This window comes from Ambystoma mexicanum, chromosome 1q (genome assembly GCF_040938575.1).
Source record: "Ambystoma mexicanum isolate Mex_15411 chromosome 1q, UKY_AmexF1_1, whole genome shotgun sequence".
In the NCBI taxonomy this organism is placed as follows: domain Eukaryota; kingdom Metazoa; phylum Chordata; class Amphibia; order Caudata; family Ambystomatidae; genus Ambystoma; species Ambystoma mexicanum.
In genome coordinates this window covers 1,097,826,337-1,097,845,881 of record NC_090922.1, presented here as the reverse complement: position 1 = coordinate 1,097,845,881, position 19,545 = coordinate 1,097,826,337, and the positions used below count along the sequence as shown (strand labels likewise).

The window sequence follows — 19,545 nt, the reverse complement described above, 5'->3', positions numbered from 1 at the left end:
GCAAGAGGGGGGGGTCTCCTTCAACCAGAAATCAGTACTCTGAACCTTCACGCCTGCTTTCTGAGAGGATATGATACAAGGATTGGGACCTTCGGGAAGACGTAATGGAGGTGTTGCTCTCGGCCAGAAGACCAGCAACACAATCTCTGTACTGCTGCCGTTGGAACACATTTTTCAGCTGGTGCAGGGTCACACATTTTGATACTTTTACATGCATGACTTCTACTGTATTCTCTTATTTGCTTCACCTTGCCCATCAGGGACTTCAGGTCTCCACAGTAGAGGGTTATTTGGTGGCGCTTTCTATTTTTAAGCATTCGCCTGATGAGGGTTCCGATTTCAAGGGCCCTATTGTAATTCAGTTCTTAAAAGGATTAACTTTTCCCCTGGTTCTGTTGTACCGGTTTGGCACTTGAATATGGTGCTAATGGGGGCACCTTTTGAAACCTTACATTCTTGTCCTCTCAGAATGTTAACTCTTAAGACTTTTTCTGACGGCAATTACATCAGCCTGCTGAGTCAATGAGCTTCACGCTCTTTCTGCTATGCCCTCCTTTACTACCTTTATTAAGGACAAGGTGGTTTTCAGGGTACCTCCTTTTGTCTTACCAAAGATGATAGCTGTGTTCCATTTAGCTCAAAAAATAGTGTTACCTGCTTTTTATCTGCGTCGTCGTCGTCGTCCATGTATGAGGGAAGATTATATTGCGTAGACTCTGGAAGGGCTTTGACCTTCTACATTTCCAGAATGTCCAAACACAGACAGGATTACCAGCTTTTTGTGGGCTATTCGGGTCACAATGTGTCACCAAATAAACCATCTCACACTAGATAATTCCATCCATTTCAGAATGCTATACATTGTCTGGCAAAGATCTGCACAAGCATCCGGAAGTGCTTGGGAAGTGTATGACTGTTGGGCTGGAGATCGCTGCATGACTGACTATTCCTGTGCCTTTGCTGTTCTGTGCCGTGAGCCGTCTGCAAAAGGAAGCTTGCACAGTGTGGAAACATTGCCACGTTCGTCTTTTATCTATTCAAAGTAATTTCTGAGACTCTGAATCTTGCATTGACCGTGGGACTTGTGCTTGGTCTTGTGCTGAGCGTGTCACTTTTTCTTAAATTACACGCTAAAAATCTCCATTTCCTGCCTTTCAGCTCCACCTTCTGTCGCACCCATTGACGTCCAGCCAACCCATAAAAGCACTGGTGCACGCGCATCTCGCGCGCACATCCGGATGTGCTTGGGAAGTGTATGGCTGTTTGGCTGTTAGACTGACAGGTGACAGGTGTGGAGAGGGGGTATTGTGAAGCTACCAAGTATCTGCCCTTCTTTGTATTACCACTATATTGTCCTATTGTAACGCTGCCACGGTTTTATGTTTGTGTAATTCATACTTATTATGCTCTCATTGTTGGACTATATGCAAAGCCGTTACTCACTACTTAATACAGGACTCAATTTAGGCAGGCCCCTTGTACATCGGCTTGCCCTTTACTTGCGAGTGTGACTCGACTTGTGGATAGGCTGTATTGAAGTGTGCTAGTGTCGGGGGCAAAATGGTTGGTAGTCTACGAAGCAGGAAGCGCATCTCTGAAGCAAAAATGCTTCCAAGGTTGAATTTCTCCGCTCCAATTACATGAGTCAAGTGAAGAGACCTCAATGCATGACCTCACACGACTTATTACTAAATGAACGTCAAATGGACACGTTTACCATTTGGTATAGTCAGCAATCACTTGCCATAGAACCAAATGACAACTCAAATGTGCGAAACCATAGTCCACGTGCACGGTCACAAGCTGTTTGAGGGACGCATTGCCATTCAGCAGTCTGCTTATGTAAGAGGATCATCGCAGATTGGCATTTCGGCCGAACATGCCAATTACAGTTTGTGTGAGATGTTTAACAATTGTATCTCCGGTGTATCAATTCTGGCACCCATGCTCCAAAATTAATGGGCCAAACGATGTAGAATTTCATTAGATCCCACCTCTCCAGCAGTGTTCCTACCCTCTAAAGTGGAGCGTATATGTCTATACAATCTACAGGGGGATAACTTGCCGGTCGCTGTGCACGGCCTGTCAAATCATCACACATCTCTGCTTAGGTGACCTTCCACTATTTCGCCTATGCCTCATAAGAAAGGGACTCACTCCAGCAGTGGCTCCATTGTGCATAAACAATTATATGAATCTTCAGAGTGTGAAGATATGGAACACTATGTTAAAGGTAACGATAGTAAAGCATCCCCTCCTCAAACTGACAAATCTGTCCCTTCTTCTCAACCTGAAATGGATGCTCTATCGTTTCCAGTAATAACTAGCATCCTGAATCTGCTTGACAAAGGACATGAATTAACGCATGTGCATCTGGACAACCTAAAATCTACGATTGGGGAACTATCTTGCAAACTTAATAAACTTGAAGGCTTTATGTCAGCCCATGCCACCCATCAGATTGATAAAATGGACATTCTCAATTCCCTTATTATTAAATATCTTGCGCTTACCAGTCCTTTGCAAATCCACCCAAATGCGGGAAAATTGAGTCTTGGATGTGCCCCCAGCGCAGACTTATGCAAATACAGTTTCCGTTGGTGTTGCACCTACCACTCCAACCCCTGATGCAGGTTCTTCTATATTACTGGATGCTATCCAGGTAAACTCATTAAAATTAGATGATGTTTTTCGTTATCTAATCACTCAAAGACCTAGTTTTCATGTGGGTAGCAAAGCTTGTCCTCCCATAGCTGCCACGGCTGATCTTGTGACTGGAACCTACGAGGACTCGTCTATTAGTCCAACCCCATTAATTGAAGTCATTGAGAAAGCTGCGAGGCGGACTCCCATCATTCCCTCTGTTTCATCCGTCAGGTTAGTCTCTATTGCGCCAGAGGCAGTTGAATTAAATGCATCGTGCACAGAAAACCCCACTAATGATTCAAATATGCTTTTATATTCACGTAAAATGAGGCGTGCTCATGCAAGAGCTCTCAAAAGAAATAATAATATGAAGAAAAAAAAACACTATTTCAGAAAATTTACATCCTCATTAAATAAAATAATAATCAAACACTTGAGAAAAACTGTGATCAGAATTCTAATGCGAAACATCTTGCCAATTTTTCCAACAATGAAACTATCATTGATCTCAATCAACTTAATGAAGAATCGAAACTACGCCTTAATCTAGATATGCAGGGCACACACAATGTATAGTTGAATGGAACTGTAGTTGCCTCTAGACTCAACACACTTGAGGGTGGTGTTATATCGTCGTCTCATCTTGTGCCACATTGTCTCAAACAAGGTCAACGCTCCAATTACCCTTTGATTTCCAATAAAATCACTGGTAACCCACCCATATGTGGTGACAATATGGTCACATCTAGAGAGGTATCATCAACGGGTCTGGCTGCTTCTGTTGCGGTGCCTACTAATTTACAGCCGATCCACCGTTCTATCAAATTGCTCCCTCCAACTGTGAATGTTGTGTATAATTCACAAAACATAGTGAAGGAAAGGGAAAGCTCTCTTCCTACTTCTGTCAGCAGCAACGTCAACAAAGTGCCTCTCATGGCCTTTCCCAATGGGCAATCTGAGAACTTAGTTAAGCATTCCTATGTGGCTGTGGAATCAAAACAGAGTCCATCTAATGCTGAGGCCTTCAATAATGTAAAAACAGAGTCTGAGGCAGGACACCGCCTATATATTAGGGTGCCGTAGTGATCCTATGCGAAATCGTTTACCGAGACTAAATTGGTCTTTTCTCTTTAACATCTTTAAAGGAAGCCCGCAATTGCGTACACTCCAGTCGGATGATATTGAATGGATTAGGTTGGCTAATCACAATAACCACGGAATGATTTTTGCTCTGCAATCAGTGATCCAAACAATGTGCCTGTAATGGCTTTACTAACTTTTCTGCTCCTGCTATTCAATGCTTGCTTGGTAGACCCTCAGGAGGGGTTGTCATTCCAATCAATAGTTCTATGAATCATTATTCTGTGGTGATTTCTTCCTCAAATCAAATATTAGCAATCGAATGTACCTTTACATATGAGCCTCTGAATCCACTCCTGTTGATTTGCATCTACTATAACCCAGCCTCTTCTTCGTTGGACGACTGTTTTAATACTTAAGATGTGGTTCTCTAAGATGCGCTCATCAACACCCTGATTTGCATATAATTATGGGTGGTGATTTAAATTCGGTGTGCCCAAATACGATTCCTCTATTTAAGGGTAGTCCGTATCGGAACTACCACATGCCATCGGTACAAAGGGGTAAACGTTGGATTCACTATCTGTTGGAATGGAACATTCACCTGCTAAACTTTGAGTTGGGCCCTAAACTAGGCACTTGGGTTAGAGGATCTGCCTCTTCGTTCATTGATTATTTCTTTGTCTCCAGGGGATTAAACTGGCAAACCCTGTAACTATTCTGGATTGCCTGATAAGCGATCACGCTCCTATTGTGTTACAGGTGTACCAGACGATTGATCCTCTTCTTTTTGATTCGACATTGAGTCTAGTGCAATCGGATCGTATTCGAACCTCTGTCAATTGGCACCCCAGCCTATGTAGAGAATTGGCCTACCTGATAAATAGGGATGTCTGGAGAGTGCATAAAGAACATCTCTTGACTTGTAACGCTGTATTAAGGGAGGCATCTAATTCCCTGATTATTCAAAAACACATCTCCGAATTAAGGCTCAGTTCACAGTTTACATCAACACTGTGCTCTCTCCCTTTCAATTCTCAGATAGCCGGTCTAAAACGAGCTAAAAATTGTAGTTTAAGATCACTTATCCAAATGAAATTGGGTGAATTTGAATATGCTGTTGCCAAAAAAAAGATCTGTCAATCATATTGAAACAAAATGAAAGTAATCAAATACCAGATCCATCTCAAAGCTAACCAAAGCATGATGCTTCTACTTGTGAAGCAATACACTCATCGCATTTGGTCCATCCTTACCGGCAAACATCAATCCCAGCACTGTAATTTAGTGGCCTCCATTTCATCTAATTGTTGGCAACACTATATTGGTTCAAAGTTCAACTTACTGCTGCGTTTCCTGGCATATTGATTCTGGCATTCTCCAACTGAGATATACCAAGCAACTGTCATTTTCTTTGGAGGTGATTACCTTGGCCATACAGAATCTAAAGTTTTCTAAATCCGCAGGGCCCGACAGGATACCATTGTATTTTTTCAAATCAGATCCCTACTTTAGGGCAGCCATACTTCATACAAAATTTGACAATAATATTCGCTCCAACATGATGCCTAGCTCATCGTTAATGTGATCATCATTCCCATGTTCAAAATAAAGGGGACCCAGCAAATTTTCGCCCAATAGCCTTAATGGACACTGCAGCCAAAGTGTTCACCATACTCTTGTTGAAACATCTTGACTCCTTCATTTCTGAACATAACATATACTGTAAACAATAAGTCGGCTTCCAGGAAGATATGGGGGCCTCTTTGAACGCTTTTTTGGTTGCTCACATTCACGCAAATTCTAAACTAACCAACTCTGGTCCGATATACCTAGTGGCCTTAGATTTATCTCGTGCCTTTGACTCAGTGATTCAGGAATTACTTTGGTCCAAATTATTGGCTATGGGCTTCTCACTGAGGCTTGTGCAATTGATCGCAAAGCTTCATTCTAACGCAGCATTCCAAGTAAGAGTCACTCAAGATGGTGCATTGACTCCCCCAATCACAACCATGACTGGAGTGAAACAAGGGTGTAACCTAGCTGCTACGGTGTTCAACCTATACATCTCCGACATGGGCAAATTGTGTCTTGACCCTGCTATGTATCCAGTGAGACTGGGTAGGACCAAGTTGCATTGGCTATGTTTCACTGACGATATACTAATGGACAGGGCACCGTACGGTCTTCAACTAAAGCTTGACAAATTCTATGAATATGCCAACAATCATAATCTGAAGGCAGTGCACGAATTGAGAGGGTAAATAGCCTGCGCTATCTCGGCTATACCCTGTCCGATGCCAACTCTAAAAAATCATGGGCCACTGGACTCAAAGCTAAAGCTCATCCTTTGATCTCTATGATGAGAATTATTTTCAGGAAGCACTGTAAGGTTTCATTGCTGCTAGTTATCGACTTCTATATGATGAAGGTTGATCCCATCTTACTCTTTGGGTTGGACATATGTCTGCTAGAATTGGACAATATCTTAAACAGTTTACGGGCCAGATGTGGAAACACACCCTAGATTTAGTGTTGGCAGTCCCAAATTCTATAATCTTGCATGAATTGGGTCTCTCATTGCTTGCCCCTAGATGGATCTGGCGTAAATTAGCCAGATATGCGAAAATATTGGTTCCACCACACAACTCTCTTTCAAGACCTCAATGAGATGATGAGAGAAGGAAAGCTGCCATCTATGGTAGCATTTAGTGAACAATTGAATGAAATCCTGGCAACAATAAATTCCTCAATTGAGGACCTAAGTCTGGGGCTACCAAATGTTAAAACCAAACTATATGAGTATGATTGGATAACAACTATCGTATCCATCAACTCTTACACATCGTACTTTCAGTATGCACTATTCTCAAGAAACCAGGAATTGTGCTCGCCTTATATTATAAAACTTCCTTGCTAAAAAGCAAGAACTGCTTATCTTAAATCCAAGTTGAACCAATATCATACTCTTCAACATACCAAAAACTGGCACAAATCTTCTTTTGTTAATTTGGAGACAACGTGTTGCTTTTGCAAAAGTAGTGTCCAGTTGGAAACTTTAAAACATCTAGTCGTATACTGTTCATATTTCGAATCTGACAGATGCCAACAATTAGGTATCTACTATCCATAGGCTACTCTACTCGCACGTTCTACTTTTTGTGAAAGATGTCTGTGGGGCGACAGTATCTGCTTTGTAGTGGCATTAAGAAGAGTACTATATAACATTGATGAAGCTCTAACCAGGGTAAACAAACTTGTTGCATAGTGATGTGTTGGCATTACCTGATTTTTTAAAGTAATTTCCATTTCTTTTTTCCAAATAAACCTTGAGGGCTTGGTGACTTAGTGCTCTATGAAATGCAATGATTGTTCCATAAAGAGGGTTGTTTTATGACTTGACTATTTTAAGTTTTGTATTATGTTATAATGTTCTAATTTGAATTATTGTGTCCCATTGTTGTTTCCTTTTAGTGTTTTTGATGTATGTGAATTATGTGGTAAAACAAGTGTTATTTAGCTAGAATGTACCAACAGCTGCTATTTATACCAATTTGAGTTATATGCGTTTATTCTCCCGTAAAGTAGTAACGGTGGAACAGAAACCAACATCCTAGAGGATGAGAATTGTGTCCTTTCCTTTTTATTTGTAAATTATTATAAATCGCTGTATATTTGTAATCTCATGATTTTATATGTTGTAAAAGTTTGCTTTGTCAAACTAAATACAATTTTAAAAAAAAGATCTGCCCAATGGTTTAAGAGTGCATTCCACCCGAGGGGTGGCTACTTCTTCAGCTCTTCAAACAGGGGTGCCCGTACAGGACATCTGTAGTATGGCAACCTGGTCCTCTTTACACACTTTCAGCAAATACTATTGTGTGGACTCTGTCAGGTCAGGAGGAAAGATTTGGCAAAGCTGTACTTAGCAGCATTAATCAAAAATGTATTCTGTGTGCCCACCTCATACTACATACTGCTTTGGGAGTGTATCAAACATGATATGTGGGAGGGCACAATCCAAATTACTTACCCCTGGTAATGTTCTTTTGACTGGTTGTTCCTCCCATGTATTACTCATCATCCTTCCCCTCTTACTTGCCAAGAATGTCTGTGTTTTTACACCTTCCTCTCTTTCAACATCTGGATCACCCCTTTAAGATGGCTGAACATCAAGGGGCATGGGGGGAGGCAGTTGGGAGTTGGGGAAAGGGATTATTAGTTGATGAGCTTAATGTCTTGATTTATGTTATACCGTTGTCACCCTGCCTTGGTTTAAAATAAACATATTTTTAAAAAAAATGGCTGAACATTGGGAGGAAAAAACTAGAATTGAGGCAACTGTCACCGTGTGAGTTACTTATACCAGCGTCGATGTCACAGCTAAGGACAGGACATAGGCTGCCGACGGCCACAACTTGATGGCGCATGGCGCCCGATAATTAGATTTATTTCTGCAGACTTACGAGCATATCAAAGATGAGTAATACATGGGAGGAACATCCAGTCGAAAGAACATAACCAGTGGTAAGTAATTTGTTCTTCTGTTAAACTCACAGCTGGCCTTCTGTCACACAGACCACTGCATAACATGACTCCTACAGCAATTGGAGGCAAGGGACGGTGGGATCATACTGACCACTGTATAACCAGACTAATTATGTATAGAAAGAGTTATTAATTGCTTGATCATACTAGTTTAGCTAACACTAGCTAAACCATTCTCACTGTTGGATGGCATTTTCTGCAATGGGAACCTCAACACAGTCCCCTTCCAAATCTTCTTACCTTGCCAATATTAACTTTCTGTCTCGCAAATCGTCTTTATACTCATCCTCCAAAGGACCCCTCCTCCCAACATTAATCAACCGTGGAAAATGATCCACTCTGGTACCCTGCTGGAAAAGCTAGAAGAATCTTAACGCAGTAGCTCAACAGAAACTTAGACCAGAGCCCCGGATAACCAATTTAACAATATTCTCAAAGGGATACATGTCACCCTGTTTAACATGGCACAAAAAAGCTTTTCAAAGCCACACAACATAAACCAGTCTCAAAATGCCTTACCCCAACCTGAATTGCATCAAAAAAGATAACAGGAAATTTGAGAATCTGAGAAACAACCTCCCATCAGACAAACTGGCTTACTGTCAGCAATTGGGGTGCTGTAGAGCAGAAACTATCACAGCAAAAAACCTCTGCTTACAATGTATCCAATCATCACAAAATGGGCAGAAGGAAATCATCCAAGAACCCTGCAGCATGTAACATGATCCCAGCGCCTACTCAAGAACTCTATGAAGCCATTGCGAGACACTTCAGCAACAAATTTAAACACATTAAAAACCAACTGTATGGGAAAGGACCAGCAGTGCTTTACCCACCTAGGGAAGGAATACCCACAAATTCCTCTACACTGTCATTTACTTCTTTCTGCTCTTTTACCTCCCAAGACTTGCTGTCCATGATTAATTCCAGCAACCCAGCAAGCTCTTCAGCAAACCCACGTACCGAAACACTTACAAAAGCATAACTAAGCAACCAGGATTAGCATCTTCCTTCCTATCACTTGTCAGTACATCAATTGAGCCCGAAAACGACCCAGCTAATTCCTGCCCAATTTGTAACCCCTTTCTTCAGCAAAGTCCTTGGCAAATTCATATATCAACAACTTGTGGAATACCTCAAGATCAAACACCTCATCCATGAATCACAACATGGTTTCAGGCCAATGAGAGGAATAGAATTGACACTTTGCTCAATTTGGAACATGCAGAGACCTCGACTGAACCAGTGAACTTGCCCTGCTGGTTATTTCTACTGAATTTGACACCATTAATATCCTACTAAAAAACTAGAAGACAATGGGCTGAAGGGAATCGCCTGAGGCTGGATTGCATCCAAGAGAACAGAAACAATGGCTGCCTTCAGATAACCTCCTGGCATCCTGAAATGTAGGGTACCCCAAGCCTCTTTACTCTTCTCTTCAACATATATCTGACCCCATACCTGAATGTCATCTGCAACACAAGCTTTTCATGCTTCAAATATGCAGATGACATGCACATTGTTTACAAACCCACCAACAACCAACATGCTTGTTCTCAACACTTACTTTGCAAACATGGATTCTTCAATGATGGCTAGCAGACTTCAGCTGGCCCCTTCCAAAAAACACAATGCATGATCTGCAGTGTGATACCATGGTACTATGCAACAATCCCCTGGACAGATGCAAAGGGTCCTGACCCACTGCTTACTTCCTCCAGTAAAAATCCTGGAATCACTATTGATTGCGACCTTGCGCTAGAGGTCGCTCAGGCAGATTATTTCGAAGATTGAAAAGATAGAAACACATCATGCCATCACTCTAACTTACACAGGCTCCCAATCGGAAAGAAGATCTATTTCAAAACACTGTGCATCACTCACCACACATACTATGGTAGGGCCCAGAATCCACCATGGAAATTCTTACACTACATACCATCGACACTCTGATTCAGCAATATAGCACTAGTAATGGTGCTGAAACTCAACCAGAAACAGCACTCACGACACAACCACCTCCATACAGAAGATCACCTAAACCTCAGAAAACCGCAAACAATCTGGTTTTAAACTAACTTTTCTAATGAGACTAGAGCCTGACATCTGCTTGACTATACATTTGCTCACTTCAGCTTTGCCCAGTGGAAGATGCCCTTTACAAACTATAGAAGATACAAAGAACAATTGCGTATCCTGCCGACTAACCTAATGGAAAACAGGCACGCTGGGTCAGACCTAACCGAATCTGAACCAAACAATTACCACTGCAAACAGACTATTCCCTTCTGTGAAAGCATCAGGAAGTAGACACAGAAAACTGAGGAAAGTTTGGGCTACAAACTTTTATTAAAAATTATGTTGGGATAATGTCTGTCTTACCCTATGCTACGGTGGGATTTCCCTACCAAACTAAAACTAATGATAGTCTGTCTCAGGAAGTCCAAAGTAAATGTCCGTCTGTGTCCAAAACCTACACTTGCCCTCACATATATTTGTTCAAACTGTTTAGGGATGTCAGCATCAAATGAAGAAGTGTTCAAATAAAAGTTCAGAACTTCTTCCAGCACTTGTTCGGAAAGGGGTTCTCCTTTCCCCAGGATTCCAAATAGTTCACTTTTAATCACAAGGGGTTCCCTTCCCCAAGCTTTCAAGTTTCTCTGTGTTTTCACAACACATTCCTCTGTATTCTTCCCAGGTTTCGGGCTCTTTGGCTCTTTCATCAATATCATAAGGTTCAACTCTTTACGTTCACAGCTTACCAGCTTCTCTTGATATTCAACCATAAACGTATAGATGAGATAAGTCGCTTCTTTTTAGTGGGGGGTAGTCTGTCTAGGCCCAGTTGACGGATCACACAGTCCACCCATTACAGGTCACGCAACCGACAAACCCAATTGGCTTCTTTTCCACGGTTACACTACCACTGCTTCCGCTCAACAGTGGTATTGGACTTATATACTTGAAGTCCTTGTCAACACTTTTTGCCACCATCCACTTTCTGGATTATCAACCTTCTAATAGGTTGGCCACAGTTTCAACTTTCCACTTGTACAGTTCTTCTTTTCCTGTGGCCCTTGCCATTGCTTGCTTTTCTCAGCTTCTATAATTCACAGTTCTTTATATTCATTACCAATGCTTGCTTTCCTTAGTTTCCATAATTCACAGTTCCTTTGTATCAGGGAATGCTTTTCTCTACTTCCCATTCATGTGGCGGTCACTCCTTATTACTTTCCTTTGGTTCAGTATTCAAAACATCAGTTTATTCACATCAAAACAATGTAACTGCAAATTCCCATTCACTCTCCTGCTGGGAATGTGCACCCTGCTCAGTCTTATTTAATATAAAGTTTGCTACTTTTCTGGCCCTTAAGCGGCCTTCTCAATTTCCATACAGTTTAATATTCACAACCTGCTCCATTCATCAACCTTCACACTATCTTAGTCATCAAACCTCTCTGTTTTACACTTGGACCGGCAACCCAATGGCCTTTTGCTCATTCGCGAGCATTCTGATAATTCCGTCACAATGCGCTCGCACCACAGCGTCCCGGAGTCATTGAACCTCACTTGACTCACCGTGTATACTGTCTTCGGGTGCCCTTCTCCGGTACGGTCGGTCCTTCGTGGCTGCTTCTGTTCCCGGCTCAGCAAGCCCCTCCGGGGTCTACGGCACCTCGCTCTACCATAAAGAGAGTCCTCTTGACTCCAGGAGGTCGGCAGACTGGCCCTGCCACCGGAGACCCACAATCGTCTTCCGCTGCAACGACTCTGCAGCACCTCTGTGCTTCGGACACGCGTCTCCCTGCCTTCACCTCCGACTTCTCCGCCTGCAAGCATTCCACAGGCGATCTCAATCTCCCCATTAGCCTCACCTGAGCAGGCCATTTATGCCACTCCTTTGGTTTCAGGTGCAGGCCATTCACATTGATTTAACAACGGTATTGGTAGTCGGCATCCCTCTTCCTCATCCCAGTACCAGAGTGGTGATTGTGATTAAGTTAATAAAGGATGAATGTAGGTTCCTATGTGGTCTCTTCTCGTCTCAGTACCATAGTGGTATGCATTTCGAGATGCATTTCTGACACAATACAGAAGGGATTGGAAATATCCCATCTAAGCCTGGGGGACATTTGATTCCTTATAAAAGGGAAATGGGGGATATTGTGTCTCATCCAAGGTTGCCTCATCCCCACTTCCCAAGTCTCCTCCTAGGTGAGCCTCCCTCGCATATCCACCCCTCAAGGTCAGGATCAGAGAGCGACTGCCATTCCCTGGCCACCTGGGGCCAGGATATTTTGGGGAAAGAAGTGAGGACGCCCTCAGATTCCTCACACGTCACAAACAGGCACACACACTACCTCATGCCCGGGGATGCCCACAGCTATTTCTCTTACTCTCTCCTCCCCTCCAACTCTCCCTGGATTTGTTCGGCCTGCTTTGTTCGATCCCACTCTTGACTCCTCTCTGAAATCTCTTATCACCTTATGCAACACATGAACACCCACAAATTTCTGATGAGCAAATGGATATTGCTCTTCTGTGAAAATTACAGTGAGCTAAACGTGCTTGTAGACCCTTTGGGGTGGGCACCTTCCCATACAACAGGCTATTTGGCTGTGTTCGGTCCCAGTAGAAGGGCACCTGACCTTGTTTTAATATCACGCATAACACAACACACATGCACACAAACTCTTTTTTAAAACATATTATTCCTTGCTTATCCCACCATGCTGTGACCGAGGCCTCTCTCCAGGGCTCAAGTCATCTTTACGCACACAAAGCCAGCCTGTGAAGGCAGGCTGTTTGGAGCTTGGTGAAGGGGGGGGGGGCGGCTATAGAGCATCTGCTTTGAATGGAGATGATGAGGATTGTGCCTAGTTGGGTTGGTGTTCCCTGCTGCAGGTTGGGAAGGGCTGAAAAGAAAATTGAGCTTGGTGGGCGGAGTAGATCTAAAGGCAAAAGAAGCAAGTCCAATCACTTCCAGGTCTGAAATCCCATGCATGCAATATCCTACAATCCTGATTACACAAATTTAGTAAGTCCACATTTACTGGTGTTGTGGAAAACCAAAAAGGAACAATCTGTGATTTTCCCAATGCATACATAAGCATTACCAGTTGTCATGCCAACCATATATTCTGCTTCCCAACTCCATTTCCGTCTGACTTTTATCTGTACCATTAGGCTAATAATTAAGTTCTTTATTCCACTGTATGGAAAGTTTTCCAGTAGACACACATTCTGCAAAATGATACATTGCAGTGCCATGTTGAATTATTGTTTCCAAATCCCATATCCATTTTCTTAAAACAGTAATATTGGTATTGAAAGATAATATATGCAGACTTCTAATCCTTGTTTATTTTCATTTGCAGCTTCTAGTGACAAAAATACAGTTTGCTCTGTAACTGTTGATGGTAAAAAATCACCCAAAATGGACACTGGAATGCAACTTCAGGTTTGTATTTACTTTCGACTGACATCTTTCTCAACTCATATTTTACCAACAATCAAACATTTGTAATAACATGATGGTTTAAAAAAGTTAAATATCAGAACGCTAACTTTAGTAACACTGACTATTTTTGATATTTCAGGTTCTTAAATCGGCGCTCTTCACATTTGATTTAATGGAGAGTGTTCTTGCCCGAGTAGAAGAAATCATTGAAGTGAATGTTAAGTCTATAGCAGAATAAAAATGTGTGTCATGATTGTTTTTTCACCATTTTATTTCAAGATCTAAATTCAGAGTGGCTTTAAAACTTAAAGCTAGGTTATTCAACTAGACGTGTGCATTTCTATAAATCCTATTTATGAACAGTTAATGTATATAACCTGTAATAAAGAAATGGCTTTTCCTCATGTATTTTGTCCAAATTGTTTTTATTTTGTTGGTTTGCACTTGAGACTCAGTAACTCTCATTTCTTTTTTTTAAAGCTTATTTTGAAAAGACATACATGTCTCAGTCCCAAATATAATATTGATCTATTGATGCATCCATGTTAATGACTCTCCTCTTCACCGATATCTATCTAGTTTAAACAAAAAACTCTACTCTAGACTACAATATGTCTCTACAGCTAAGTCCACAAAGCATAATGAACCATATTCCAAGTTATTGATATTTAAGAGTAGTTTTGTGTCCTATTTCTTGTAAACAGAAGTTATGTAATATGGACAACAGTCATTGGTTTAAAAAGGTAAATTTGCCCAAAATATGACATCTTTTACTCCTTGAAGAGATGACTATACACCAGTAGAAACTGGAGAAACTAACCCAACTATATCTAGTATTCCCACTGCCTCATTTTTGAAAACGATGTATTTAAAAAAAGAAATTAAAATACTACTCTGAACATATGATTATGGAGCTAGACTAAGTATTTGAAAAAAATCATACCAAAAAACCTACAAATTTACAGTGCACACTTTCTAAACAATCTATTGCTGCCAACACAGTCTGTTTTTGCAGTCTATTGTCTGCTGGAGGAGGAGGGGTTTAAACCCTCAAGTAAGCATGGAGCGAAGTGGAGTCAGCTGAGTCGCAGTGTCAAACTGAAAACAAAATTACCTTTGGCCTAGCCCCACATCGGCGACCACTTGTTAGTTTCCAAAACTATCTCAGGGGGGGTGTGGACCACTGTGCCCCCCCTGCTCATGTATCTCAGGGCGATTGCGCACTCTGTTACTGCCAAATTGCTATGCTATGGACACACGGCTTTCTCCACTTTGTGCTGCAGAGTTCTCCTCCTCCGTCCTTCTTTCCCTCCCTCTCATTGACCACTGTGATTCCGCTTCCACTCCTTCTGCTCCTTCTTCTCATTACCTATTCCTTCTGCTGCAGGCTTCAGTGATCTCCCCCGCCCCCAACTACTGTGGGCTTTGAGCTCTCCTACCACCACTACTGGCTTAGCCCCCACCCCCACCCTCCTCACCAGTGTTTCTCCTTTTCTGCCCAATAGTACTACTACTTTTCAGTATCTGTCCCCTTCCTATTCAATCTCCCTTCCCACCCACCCACTGCTCTACTTCTCTTACATACTTCCTCTTACTGCCCCTCGTACCTGACTCATCCTATTCACTCTCCCTGTTATGCTTCCTTCTCTCTCAACACTGATACTCTCCTTCCCCCTTTCACCCTACCTTTTCCCCCTCACTTTACTCTGCATTCTTCTAATGGCCATCTCCACTCTCCATCTTCCCCTCTCCACCCACACCCTCTCTATCCCACTCCCCAATACCTCATCTCATCACCGCAGCCTTATCTATCCTCCTCTCACTAACACCTCTAATGCCTTTGATGTCGCCCTTTGGAACACCAGATCGATCTGTAACAAAACCTCTGCTGTTCTTGACCTTTTCCTTCGCCTTAACCTACAATTTCTCTGCATTACTGAAACCTGGATCCCCCCTCACAACACCTCTGTTCCTGCCTCCCTCTCCTCCTCTTCCTTTGAACATGTTCCCCACACCACTGGCCGTGGTGGTGGGCTTGGCCTCCTCTTTCGCCCACACTTTACCTCTTCTCCATCCCCTACTTCTCTACCCTCTTTCCCTTCCTTTGAATTCATGTTCAAAATCTTTAATTCTCCTCATGCTATCTCTTTCCTCATCATCTACCGCCCCCTGGGCCAGTTTGCTCCTTCTATGAGGACATTGACCATCTCCTCAGTCTTATTTCCCCCAGTCCCAGTCCACTTCTTGTTCTTGGTGACTTTAACCTCGACCTCTCTTCTAATCCTCCCTCCTCTCCTCTCTTCTCCATCCTTGACTCCTACCTCCTCTCTCCCCTCCCCCCACCAATATGGCTCTACTATTAATCTCATCTTCACTTCCTCCTTCTCTGCCTCCCCATCTCCTCCCTTCCCACCTACCTATCTGATCACTCCCTACTTTCTTTTTCACTCCCCCTCCCCTCCTCTCCCTCAAACCTCTGCCTCCTTTCTCCAGCGTGACCTACGCTGCTTTAACCCCTCCCAATTTCTAGCATCCCTCTCCTCTTCCCTCCCCCCTCTCCCAAATCTCCTCTACCTCTGCCTCTGATGCCTCCTCCATGTTATCTTCCTCCCTCTCTACTACTCTTGATCTTCTCTACCCCCTCTCACCATTTCGCCCCTCTCACAAACCTGCTCAACCCTGGCTTTCTTCTCATCTCTCCTCTATGCGCCGCCTCCTTAGGTGCCTTGAACGTCAGTGGCTCAAACACCCATCCCCCTCTAACCAATCAGCTTATTTCTCCTATCATACCCTCTACGATTCATGCCTCAATTCTGCGAAACGCACTTACTACTTTGACCTTCTCCAGTCACCCTTGCCGCATCTTTCAAACTTTAGCCCGACTTCTCTCTCCATCTACTCCTGATCCCTTCACTACCTCTTCTCTCACTGCTACTGATCTTGCCTCCTCCTTTTCTAGCAAAGTCCTCAATCTCTGTCAAACTATCATTTCCTCCCCCTCCTACTCTCCTCCCTCTCCTCCTCCTTCCCCCACTACCTTCGCTATGTCCTCTTTTGCTCCAGTCACACATTCCGATGTCACTCTACTCCTATCCAACACTCATCCTACTGCTTCCCCCTCTGATCCTATTCCCTCTCCCCTCATCCCTAAAATCTACCCCCTCCTCATTCCCTACTTCACCTCTTTCTTCAACATCTGCCTCTCAAGTTCCACCTTTCCTTCTCCTTTTAAGCACGCTACTATCATCCCTATTCTCAAAAAACCTTCTGCCAACCCCCATTCTGCCTCCAACTATCGCCCCATCTCCCTATTACCCTTTCTTTCTAAACTCTTTGAGCGTATTGTCTATTCTCAACTCTCTTCCTTCATCTCCAATCACTCACTCCTTCCCTCCACCCAATCCGGCTTCCGCCCACTGCACTCCACTGAAACTGCCCTCACCTCTTTTCTCAACTCTCTCCTATCCGCACGCTACGCAAAGGTCTCCTCCATCCTTATTCTCCTTGACCTTTCTGCTGCTTTTGATACGGTTGACCATCCTCTTCTCACCTCACTCTCATCATTTGGCTTCAAGGACAAAGTTCTTAACTGGCTCTCCTCTTATCTTTCTAACCGCACCTTTTCTGTCTCCTGGGGTGGCTCCTCCCCTTCTTTTCCTCTCAACTACGGAGTTCCCCAAGGCTCTGTCCTTGGCCCTTTTCTTTTCTCACTCTACACCTCATTCTTAGCTCCTATTATCTCCTCTTTTGGCATCTCCCACCACTTCTATGCTGATGACGCCCAGCTCTTCCTCTCCTTCTCCTCCTTCTCTCCTGACATTCATGATAAACTCTCTTCTTGCCTTTCTGCTATTAAATCCTGGATGTCCTCACACTTCCTCACTCTGAATACTGATAAAACTGAACTCATTTTCTTTCCTGCTCTCACTGTTCTTCCTCCCTCCCCTCCCCCTTCATTCTCTTTCCCCCTGCCCAGCTCTTCTTCTCTCCCCATTCCCGCAGTCTTGGTCTCCATCTTGACCCTCACCTCTGTCTATCTCACCACATTTGCTCTCACTGCTTAATCCTGTCGCTTTCACCTCTATAACATTCGTAAAATTCGACCCCTCCTTACCTTTCACACGACTAAACTTTTAATTACTTCCTCTCTCCAGACTCTTCTACTGTTCCGCCCTTCTCTTCGGACTCCCCTCCTCTCATCTCTCCCCTCGTAAATTCATCTACCACTCTGCCATCCGCTCCCTATGCCTTCTCTCACCTCTTGATTCCATCTCCTCCTCCCTCACCTCTCTAGGTTGGCTCTCTTTCCACTCCCAACTCAAGTTCCTCTGTCTTGTCTTCAAATCCCTCTATGATCTTGCTCCCCCTTACCTCTCCTCCCTTCTTTCCTTCTACACCCCTTCTCGTCCTCTCCGCTCTGATAATCTTTTCCTACTCTCTCCTCCTCCACCCTGTGACCCCTCCCGCTTCCGCTCCTTTCAACTCCTTGCTCTTTTCCACTGGAACCGCCTCCCCCTTCACATCCGCTCTTCTCCCTCCTACCCTTCCTTTCGCGCTTCTCTAAAATCTTACCTCTTCCACTCACCTCCCTAACACCCTACCTTCCCTACCTCCTCCCTTCCACTTTACCCTTACCTCTTACTCCTCCTCTTCCTTACCCTCTCCATCCCTCCGATCCCCTTCCTCCCTTACCCCCGCTTGATTCTTGTCTCACCTTCTCCGCTCTTCTTCCCTCACATTTGTTAGGCAGAATCCCGTGCAGTTCCCTTAGGGAGCACTACACTAGATTGGGACTATAGGTGAGAGCAATAAATCCCCTTTGGTACCAGTCTGTACCACAAAGATTTAGTTGGTAGCTGTGGCTGAGCAGTCAGAGTTATCTCAAGAGGGAGATGAGCAGTATGCAGAGTTTACACAATAGGCCTACTGTACTATGGCACAAGGAAACACTGACCAAAGCTTTGTAGTTAAAAAGTATATATATATATTTATTTTATACACTTCTAAGTAAACACATGTATCACAAGTATCAAGCAAATTAAATTAAGTCAATAGAAAAATATACACACTCCCTATATAAATTGTAGACCAAGTGAGCCAAAGTGAAAACTGAGCAAAACGGCACAGTGATAACTACACACAAGGGAACCTCTAGCAATTTCTCACAAGGGAGGGAAAACACAAGTTATCTAGAAACAGGCTCTTATACACCCTAGCAACACTTCCCATCAGTTGTGAACCAGTTCAGCAAGACAGTGCATCAATATAAGCAATACTGAGAATGAAAACTGAGCAAAATGGCATTTCACAATGATTATGCAGTGGGAATGAAAGGGTAGTTATAAGACAGGGTTGCACCACACAGTTCGCATGGACAATCAATCTCGAGAAAGCAGGTCTAACAAATGTGACCAAAGTCAATGGGCCTGTGTGTAACGCTCACCTGAATCCCTCGGAGGCGCAGGTCTGGGCTGGGGGTTCTCGGAGTCTTCTAGGGTCACACGCAGGCCTCGAATGCCACCCTGGAAAGGCCCTCTCCTCACTGAGATCTTGATCTGAAGGGTGAGGTGTCTGCAATTGTGAGAGCAAGGGGTTAATAGGATATATAAGCCTGACAGGCAAGCTGACTCCCCTTCCTGGTAATCCCCACGTAGTTCGTAGGCTAAATGTGCTCCCTTATATAGGTGAAAGCGGAGCTCTCCATCCTGCGTCTGTGCAGGGGCGCCGAAGCCAGTTACTTCACTGGTTGATTGTCCAGCCTCTTGGTTGCAGAGGATGAAGATTTGGAGCTAGGCCGTCGTTAGCAGCAC

At 43.5% G+C, this 19,545-nt stretch overlaps 1 protein-coding gene across 9 annotated transcripts in view; it reads left to right on the top strand.

Annotated features, from left to right (window-relative positions):
• The window catches only part of GLMN (glomulin, FKBP associated protein), a 1,004,137-nt gene extending 989,998 nt beyond the window's left edge, over positions 1–14,139 (top strand). For all 9 annotated transcript variants that reach the window (XM_069641799.1, XM_069641796.1, XM_069641800.1 and 6 more), the window contains 2 exons: positions 13,653–13,735; positions 13,875–14,139. In XM_069641799.1, coding sequence (XP_069497900.1) covers positions 13,653–13,735; positions 13,875–13,973 — 182 coding nt within the window. In that variant the 3' untranslated portion in view covers positions 13,974–14,139. The remainder of the gene's footprint in view (positions 1–13,652; positions 13,736–13,874) is intronic.
• Positions 14,140–19,545: the final 5,406 nt, after the last annotated feature.